This window comes from Triticum dicoccoides, chromosome 5A (assembly GCF_002162155.2).
Source record: "Triticum dicoccoides isolate Atlit2015 ecotype Zavitan chromosome 5A, WEW_v2.0, whole genome shotgun sequence".
NCBI lineage: Eukaryota > Viridiplantae > Streptophyta > Magnoliopsida > Poales > Poaceae > Triticum > Triticum dicoccoides.
The window spans coordinates 310,316,388-310,326,533 of record NC_041388.1 but is presented as its reverse complement, the minus strand read 5'-3'; the positions used below and the strand labels follow the sequence as shown (position 1 = coordinate 310,326,533).

The window sequence follows — 10,146 nt, the reverse complement described above, 5'->3', positions numbered from 1 at the left end:
CTATTCACCCCCCTCTAGTCGATAACTAGCACTTTCAACTATCATTGTTAACTTTGCATCTTTTGGCTTCAATATTATGAATATGTGTATCACTACGATCGAGATTTAATAAAAGTAGACCACTCATCAAGGGTGCATGACCATAAAAGATATTACTCATATAAATAGAACAACCATTATTCTCTGATTTAAATGAATAACCGTCTCGCATCAAACAAGATCTAGATATAATGTTCATGCTCAACGCTGGCACCAAATAACAATTATTCAGGTCTAAAATTAATCCCGACGATAGATGCAGAGGTAGCGTGCCGACGGCGATCACATTAACCTTGGAACCATTTCTGACGCGCATCGTCACCTTTCACGAAAGTCGTTCCTCTCGATGAGGTGGTGGCGGCGGTATATTGTACAAGCGTGTGCACTCGTACCATACACCGTCTTGCGCTTTGGACAGTCTGTTGTGATCTTGACCAAAAGGGAAGTTGCTCCATTTAACGGGATCTTGATTGGTTTCCTTTCAGAAATATATATTTTTGCACTATAATAGGAAAAACAAGTTTCTTCTTTCTCGAAGGATTAGTGCTAGAAAATGCGAGATATGTGAAAACCCCCAGTAAAACCACATCAAAACCCTCTTATAAAAGTGACAAATATTGAGCCATCAATGCTGGGGTTTTTCTATTGTCACTTCTAATTGCCAAGATGTCTCCATTGAACTTGTATTGAGCCTGCTTGAGTTCATGAGTGTTTCTCATCCTTGGATGAAAGAAAGAATACTCGTATCTTGAGTAGTCATCGACAATGACACTATCATAGGATGGAGGCCCAGAGAGATCTGAATGAAGGAGCTTCAAAGGCCTTGAAGCCGAGACAATACCCTTGGGAGGAACCTTTGCGACCGCCAAGGGATCTACACCCTTTTCTAGATTCTCGTCCAAAACAACATTTTCTTCTTCGTCCTCCCACAAATTTAGGTGCTGGAGGCTCTCCCAAACCCCCCTCCCATGACATGTCAACCTTCTTCGCGGACACATGGACACCTTTTTTTATGAATACGCAATGCTTGTGTATTTTTTCATTAATAGAAGAAGTTGAAGTGTGAACATATGAGGGAGGGGGTATATCGCATGGCACAACCAAAGGTTGAATAAACATGGTGCCCAGAGCAGACAAACATGGGATGCTAGTCCCAAATAGAAGCTACAACACAACACTAGACTACCCTATCTAAGAGAAACAACCCTAACCAAGACGATGGACCGAAACTCGACATCCAATAGCAAACACGCTACGAGCAAGCAAGATGATGCCTCCGGGAAGAGGAACGACGCGATGATGTTGTCGTCGTTCGGTCCAAGGAACTGGGCCTGGGGTTTCCCTCGGTGCTTGAGTAGGGGAAAGGAGAAAACGTTGTGGCAGCGCCTCCTGAAAGGGGATGACACCCGCAGGTGTCGCCGCTGCCAGCATCAGCAAATGAGTAGGGATTTCGCCCTGGCCTATGTTGGAACAATCCCGAGGATGCCGTGACATGATCCAAAGACGAGAACATGTCATAAGATGGGGCCGCTATCGCCGGAAGGGGAGCTATGCCCAACGCTGAAGTGGCAACGGGAGCCACCGAAAGCGCGAGCATTGGATATAGCGAATGAGGGGCAATGGAAGGTGTGGCGGTCGGGGTTGGAGAGGCCTCCTTTTGGATCTTCATGACCTTCTCCATCCTTATGTTCGTTGGCTTTCTCTGCCCATTGCGATCCCTTGTCACAGTCAACCCCAGACGTCATCGTGTTGTTACTTGCCATCTTGCGCGCATGAATCGGGACAAGATGCGCTAGCTCATCTTCTCCATGAGACTTAAGGGCCTGAGAATCCGGAGGCCTCCGATCCCATCTCGAGATTTGTTGCTTGCTGTATAGGCATTTTGAACACCATTATACCGCTTACAAATATTTTTACTTTTATACACACTATTTGTGGTCTTCTCGCCAAGAGTGTCATGAGCAGACATGGCATATGCTTTGTGAATTTGTGTTGGAAGGATGAGGATGAGCCTGGCCTTGTTGCTTAATCATATGATTGCTCGCATGGAGACTGGAACGCCTTGTTTTTTCTCTCAGCTTTTTCTACCCGCAAAAAAAAAGCTTTTTCTACGAGAGTAGCGGGTGCTGGCACACAAGTGAACGAGACTTGCACCAAGTAGAAAAGAACCCGACTAGTCTGCTAACCAGAACATTAAACAAGAGTGATTTTTGTTTAGAATTTCAAAACCGGGACCTACTCAATGTTCCAGTCTTAGGGGCTGTTCGGCAATGCTCCACTCCACAACTCCCGAAGTGGAGTTGGCGGGGTTGTAGTTTAAAATGGTGGAGTTGCCATTTAGCCACTCCGCAGATTTCGGGAGTGAACCATTACCGAACAGGGCCTTACTGGGTAGGCATTTTGATTAGATAGATTGTGCCACTTCAGGCAAACCTAGAAATGGCTAGCATAATGAAAATAAAACTGAACGCTGAATCATACGGGTTCAGCCCCAGCCCTCTTGGTCAGGCAGCGTAGCGAGCCAAGTAGCTGCAGCAACTTACAATAATCAGCGCTTTTTTTTAAACATGGCAAAAGATTTGCCATTTTTATTGATTAAGGAGGAAGGTTTTAGACAAATAGCAGCAAAACGGGCAACAAAGAATTACTTTCACGGTATTACAATACTCAAGTGGGTGGCGCCTGCCAAAGCCCAAAGATGGACCTCCTCTTTGATCTTCACGACGACCATCATCATAGTAGCCGCGGTGTTGCGAAAGACCCTCGCGTTGCGCTCTTTCCAACTTCCAAGACATTAACATGAACAAGGAGGCGATTGCCTTTCTCTGGTTTCTAGGCTCAATCACATTTTTAATCCACCATTCTCTAACCGAAACCTCAAATCTCCAGCTCCTCACCACATCACCATGTAGGCCAATCCACGCAGCAACCTGTACCCAGACACATTAGGAGAACCTGTACTAGAAGAGAATATGCGTTGCGGTTTCCTGGGAGAATCAACGCTTTTTAGGGCATGTACAATGGGAGCAGCATCACACCACTACCCCAATGTTTCACGTAGATAAAAGTAACTAAAGCCATTATTTAATTCTACCTTGGTCCAACAGAAGCAGCGATATTGTCCTCAGGGTTGGCAGCCTTTTTCTATTCACCATAGAGTAAGCTTGTCCTGTTAAAGTTAGCACAGTGATGTCCAACCTTCCCTCATGGGAAGCGTCTGCACTTTTGTTAAGGGAGAGCCGGCCTCTTCTGCAGGATCCCATCTATCTCTGCAAGTTAGGCCAACTCCACCGCGCGACCCCAAACGGACGTCCGTTTTGTCCGGATTCTGTCCGTTTGGGTAGGGATTTTGGGTCGTGTCCGGGCGTGTCCTGGGATGCGGTGGCCGTGCGCCCAGCGCGTGGACGCATCCTTTTGCCCCATCCTGTCCGTCGGGGCCAAAAATGCCCAAATTTTCATCAAAACTAGTTTCCAACCCAAATATTTGTCTGAAAATTAAAATAGTTTTACAACCCAATTAAAATTGTCTTTAATAAAATAGTTTTACAACCAAATCGAAATTTTCTTGACTAAACATAAAATGGACCAATACATCTATTGGTTGCCAATGTGATCCCACACGTGCTCAACCAAGTCATTTTGAAGATTCAAATGAGTGTGCCAATCACGCATCTCACGGTGGAATTGGACAAACTGTTCAAATGTGGCCGGGTCTTGGTGCAGGGCTCAATATTTTCACCTTGATAGTCAAATCCTTGGTCGAAGATATTCTCATCACGCTCGTCCTCGACGATCATGTTGTGCATGATCACACAAGCAGTCATTACCTCTCAAAGCTTCCTTTCATCCCATGACAGTGCAGGGTTTCGAATGATACCCCACCGGGATTGAAGCACACCAAAAGCACGTTCCACATCCTTTCTAACACTCTCTTGCATTTGGGCAAATCTCTTTCTCTTCTTACCTTGGGGTTTCGAGATTGTCTTCACAAAAGTTGACCACTGAGGATATATACCATCTGCTAGATAGTATCCCTTATTGTAATGGTGGTCGTTGATCTCAAAGTTGACAGATGGGGAGTAGCCTTCTGCAAGCCTCGCGAAGACTGGAGAACGCTGCAGCATGTTGATATCATTGTGAGAACCTGCCATGCCGAAGAAATAATGCCATATCCAAAGATCCTGTGGTGCCACCGCTTCTAATATGATAGTGCACGCCTTGACATGCCCTTTGTACTGGCCCTACCAAGCAAATGGACAGTTCTTCCACTCCCAGTGCATACAATCTATGCTGCCAAGCATACCTGGAAAGCCTCTAGATGCGTTGGTCGCCAACAATCTCTCTGTATCAGCAGCGGTTGGCTGCCTCAAGTACTCTGGGCCAAACACCTCGATCACAGCCTGGCAAAAACTTGTACATTAACATCAGACATGTTGTCTCACTCATACGCACATACTCATCCACCAGATCGCCTGGAATTCCATATGCAAGCATGTGGATGGCCGCGGTGCATTTCTGGTAAGAGGAGAATCCAAGCTTGCCAAGGGCATCCGTCTTGCACTCGAAGTATGGGTCATGAGCAACCACTCCCTCTCGGATATGATTGAACACATGCCTAGCCATTCCAAAATGGCGACGGAATTTATCCGGCTTGAAGAGAGGGGTGTTGGCAAAGTAATCAGCATAGAGCAGGGCGTGGCCTCTCTTCGTGTTGCGGTTCAAGTTGGGAGCACGGCAAGGGAGTGACCCCCTGTACCGAGGAAGCTGCCTTTGAATGTGGTCGTGAACGACCAGTGCAGCCACCACAATATCTTCATCATCCGACGACGAATCGTCCGATGAACAAAGGAAGTGATGGAAGAAAAACTCGTCTCCACTATCCATACCTTTGTGGGCAAAATGACGAACACCTTGCGGGCGTGATGGCGAAGAGGCCGCGATGATCACCTCGACGCAGCAGGGGTGGTTGCCGGCCGACTACTGGCCGCTGTGGAGCTCTCGTCGAAAACTGCCGAGGACGCCGTGGTGCGTCGCCGGCGGTCCTGTCCCCTCTGCGGCCGGCAAAGACCGCGACGGCCAAACCTCCGATCGACGGCCAAAACTACGGCCACAGCACGGGCGTGGTGGCGGCCATGTCGAAAAGTGGTTTGGTAGGGACGGTCGGAGGCTGCGCGGTGAGGAGGCAGCCGGAGAATAGCGGCGGCCGGCGGCGGGGCGGGGCGAGAGAGAGGGTGAAAGTGTTGGGAGCGGAGGGACTGCTAGTGTCCCGGACAGGCGGGCCACGGGAGGGGGGGACAAGGGCGTGCGTCTGTTTCATCCCAAACCAAGCGCAAGTTTGGGCCGGGAATGGGTCGAAAACGGACGGAATCCGGACATTTGTCCGTTTGAGGCCATGCGCTGGGCCACGCTATTCGTCCGTTTTACTCCAAACGGACGGGGGCGGACAGGATAGGGTCGCGCGGTGGAGTTGGCCTTACACCTTTTGCTAAGCTCAGCTATCCGAATCAAGTGGCGTGTTGGAGTATCTGTCCATGCTGAAGCATTGACCATGCCCTACGACTGCGCGCTGCTCTCCGCCTCCCCTTGTTACCGTGGCATCTTCACGAGGGTAGACACCCTCAACTGCTCTGTCCTGTCCACCTTTGCTTTTTGGTCATCCTCTGCAGCACGGGGACAGCAGATCATTTGCTTTTGCTCAGCTTTGGCTTGCACAGCAGCTTACGGTGCTGGCTAGGAAAAGTGACGATATCCCAACTTACACCAAGTACGAAACCGTCTCCTTTTTTTTTAGGAAGAGACCGTAGAACAATTGTTCTACGATATTTTATATTAATAAATGAAACCGTCTCCCTTTGGTTCCTAAGTACTCCCTCCGTTTTGAATTACTTGTCTTGGATTTGTTTAGATACGGATGCATCTAGACTATCCGTATCTAGACAAATCTAAGACAAGTACTCCCTCCATTCCGAATTACTTGTCTTAGATTTGTCTAAATACGGATGTATCTAGCACTAAAATGAGTCTAGATACGGATCAAAGACAAGTAATTTAGAATGGAGGGAGTAATTCGGAATGGAGCGAGTAGTAGTACTCTTCCCAACGCTGGGAAAAAAACTGGAGTAGTACTTTGTGATCTGCAGTTTGCTACAGTCTTCTTCCCAACGTTGAAGGCTTGGAGTTTCAGAATCATTTTTGCAGGGGTTCTATCTGTATGATTTCACTTCTAAGTTAGTAATTTGTGATCTGCTGTTTGCTACAGACTAGATGTACGCAGAAGATGAGCTACACAAATGTGATCAGGAGCAGCATTGAAAATTTGAAACTAACCTACAATTTCCAACTACCTAGTTTTAGACTTTAGTTTGAAGACTTGGGCCTGTCCCTACGCATACGAATATGGTCAAATCTGGCTGTGGGTACATGACACAAAAATGGTCAAAAGTGAGATAAATATTGCACGCATGCAACACGTACGAGAATATCAAGGATGCTCAGATGGCAGTTTTGAGAATATCATCAGGTCCAAAAGACACTTAGATAAATTACATATATAGGAGCTGGCGACATTGCTTAGATAGTCTAATAAATAAGGTAACAGGAGCGCTTCTTCGTCCTTGCGCTGAGTGAAGCTGCAGATGGCATCAGTGAGCCTAGGGGTGATATGATGTGAGCTGACTTCAAACAAAAACTGTGCTGATTCCACATCTCGGAAGTCAGGAACCTGGTTCACATAAATTGCAGATATAAGCCACACAAATTTGCTGGGGATCGAACCATTATCATGCCATGAACATATTGGAAGGCGGTAGATCAGATAAAAGCTAAACTGATAAGCAAAAAAGAAATTTAAGATTATGTAGATGGTGCAATAAAACTGAAACATGCATGAGTGGTCAACTTTTTCGATAAAAGATTATCAGAAATAGTTTTCGGAGAGTTTGCGTGATTTCAGATGAACTGAAAAATGCTGAGACTTCTTACAGAAAATGCTGAGTATTGCGAAAAGAGTATTTGAGTCAATTGGTCTGTTTGTTAAACTGAAAAAAACATATTATTTCGTTCTAAAAAAACCATATTGCCAGTATATCGCTATGCAGAACATTAAACCATATTACCAGTACAACTAAACAGCATTTAATAATTTCAAGCAATCAAAAATTGAAAAGATAAGGTACTTCCATGAGAAAAACAATTTAAGCGCTAATGAGATGATGAACAACATTAATTGAAGCACAGGTATTTTTAAAGAATAGCCGGAGTTAACAATCATGTTGCAACCATAAAACATGATAGGTTGTATAACTCTCAACGATTGGCAGATTTCATACACATGAATCCAAAATGTGCAAGGTGATCAGTGAATAATTTATTCCCAGGTACAACACTTATAACACGGAAGATTTTATTTGTTGGCGCAGATAAAACACAAGATAAAATGTCCAATTTCAAACATTGAACAGAGCATATCAAATTCATAAAATTCCAATTTATGTAACAGACTTTACCTTTAATCACTTAAAATTTAATCACTGCTCTGTTCAAAATTATATAGTAACAGCTTAAAAAATGATACAGTAAGCAACCCAGCATTTTGCAATTCTAGAGATAGCCTGTAAGCTAATTAAGTACAGTAGCTAGCATGAAACAAGAACAAGTTGTCTGCCCGGGGTAACATGAGTAACTAAAATGAACCGAAGATTTAACCAAACTCCATCACCATAATTGGTCCCATAATAGTGAATGCTTTGAAATGCAAAATGTGACCGATCGGGATAGGGATGAAAACATGTGTATAGTACTGCAGTGTAGCGATAAACTATGAGCCAGATAGAGGAAGAAAGTACAGTATGCAATTACGGCTTCTACCACTAGCATATATCTCAAACCTAGAGGAATTTAGACAAAAATTATGACTGCAAATTCTAAAACAGAAATTTTGACCACGAGCATATAGGAGTATCTCATTCTCATACCTAGAGGAATGATTGCTGCACATTCATTAATTACCACTTTGAGCACTGTGACTTCTATCAACTTAGAACAAATGGACACATATGTGCTACCAAGTACCAACGCATACACATGAACATGCAACAAACAATTCAAGGCACACCACATAGGAAAATGATCTGGAGAATTAAGCACAAGGTCAAGCCACATCCGTTGGGTAGTAGGGAAGAAGGTTTTACCAATCATCAGAAAGTCAGTTGTCTGGAGCGAGGAAGGCAGGTGGCCACGCGAGGAAGTAGGCGCACATCGGGTGGCCGTACTCCTTGCCATGTTTGGTGTGCATGCGCTCGATCTTGGCGGTGTCCAGATGTAAGGAGTAGCGCCCATACCCCATCGTTCTGATGAACAGCTTGCCGGTACGCCCCGCGTCCATGTCGCTGAGCCAAACACTGAAGATCCTGAGGCACTTGTCCTTGGGCAGGCCCGGCACCGTGTCGTACACCTTGGTGAGATTCATCTCCCTCTCCAGATACCACCCATCGTCGCTCCACCTGGTCTCCCCACGCACCCACACCCGCAGCAGCTGGTCCTCCACGGTCGCGATGCACAGCCGCCCGTCGTCCGGCGTCTCCCCGATGCGGAACTTGCCGAACCTGGGCATCTCCTTCGGCGCCAGCAGGTAAGAGAAGTGCAGTGTGGAAGGGTCCAGCGAGAGCACGCGGCCGGAGTTGCAGATGTGCCAGTAGAGCTTCCCGGCGGCGTGCACGCAGCGCGACTCGAACCACCTGGGGTCGAAGCTGACCTCCACCTCCGTGGCCCGCGGGAGCGCGCGCCAGCGGCACTGGCCGTCGTCGACGGACGCGACCCAGGCGCGGGGGTGCCCGCCGTCGATGGAGATGCAGACGACCTCGAAGCAGAGCTTGCTCGGGTGCGCGCGGGAGAGAAGCCCGGAGCCGACGTAGTGCCTGCAGCTGCGCCAGCGCTGGTCGTCGGGCACCGTGTCGCGCGGCGGCGGCGGGAGGAGCACGCGGCAGCGGGTGGCCGGGTCGATGACGAGGAGGCGTGGGAGGATCCCCTTGGGAAGCGACGCGAGCGGTTCGAGAAGCAGCAGGCCTTGGTGGCAGTCGTGGAGCACGAAGCGGGAGGCCTCCGGAGCGAAGTCGAGGGAGAGGTTCGGTGCGGAGGCGTCGAGGGGAGCGAAGACGGCGGGGGCCTCGATGACGATGTCCTTGGATGCCGAGTGCAGGGGCGGCGGCAAACCGGTGGCGGTGGGGTGGAAGAAGTGGCCGAGGAGAGGAGCGGTGCGGGGGAGGCAGCGTGCGGCGACGCGGCGCCAGCGGTGGCAGGCGAGGGCGGCACGGAGAAGGTCGGCGAGGGAGAGGCGACGGAGAATGTTGCGGAGGCTGTCCACGGGGAGGACATCGACCGCCTTCTGCTGCGGCGGCGGAGGGAGGGTGGTGGACGATCCGGCCATGGCCATGGTTTGTACCTAGTGAGAGGCCAGGTGTCTTCGGCTTGGCTTATAGTGAAAGGACGGAGGCAGGTAGTACGTTTGGTTTGGGCCAGGCTTTGGCAAGGAAAAGCAGCAGAGAGTCGCGTTTACCACCACACCGCTCGCCTTTTTCTTTTTGAACTCACCACATCAGTCACCATGGGTGAACTCTTTTGGAAATATGAAATTCGAAATGGTCTGCTTAATTTCTTCGAAACCTTTTTGTTGCGGGGAAATTCCTTTGATACCTAATAATAAAGGAAAATGCTATCTAGGAACTGTCAGCTCTTTAGACATTCCGAGCGAACTACCTGACGGCCGTTGTATCAAAAACACAAATCTTGATGCACTCTCGGTAGAAAAAACCACCTGTTCTCTAGGAACGTGCCCGGCATTGACACGCTTGCGTCCACTGTCTACAAACACTGGCGGCCCCTCGCATTGTCCCATTTTCCCCCTTCGTTGACTTGCCGAGAGCGAGTGAGATTGTAGAGCATACAAGGAGATGGTTTTGACGATGGCAACCTCTCTCGACAACTGCGACAGGACCGTGCCCGTCGCTCGTGCTGCCGGACACCATTCGGGCTCCCGAGCTAGCTAGGCGCTCCTCCTCGCTGCATCCCGATGAGGTCGGCGAGAGGTCTTAACGGCGGCGGCGGCAGACG

At 48.3% G+C, this 10,146-nt stretch overlaps 1 protein-coding gene across 1 annotated transcript; it reads right to left on the bottom strand.

Moving 5' to 3' along the window:
- Window positions 1-6,514: 6,514 nt before the first annotated feature.
- On the bottom strand, window positions 6,515-9,554 carry LOC119297250. The gene is made up of 2 exons (XM_037575113.1): window positions 8,229-9,554; window positions 6,515-6,760 (listed from the first exon to the last, which is right to left on the bottom strand). The coding sequence occupies exon 1, from the start codon at window positions 9,467-9,469 to the stop codon at window positions 8,243-8,245; it is 1,227 nt and encodes a 408-aa protein (XP_037431010.1). The 5' UTR covers window positions 9,470-9,554; the 3' UTR covers window positions 6,515-6,760; window positions 8,229-8,242.
- Between the last annotated feature and the right edge of the window lie 592 nt (window positions 9,555-10,146).

Excerpts from the sequence above, each read along its gene's own strand:
- LOC119297250 (XM_037575113.1), bottom strand. The coding sequence starts at position 9,469 with ATGGCCATGGCCGGATCGTCCACCACCCTCCCTCCGCCGCCGCAGCAG.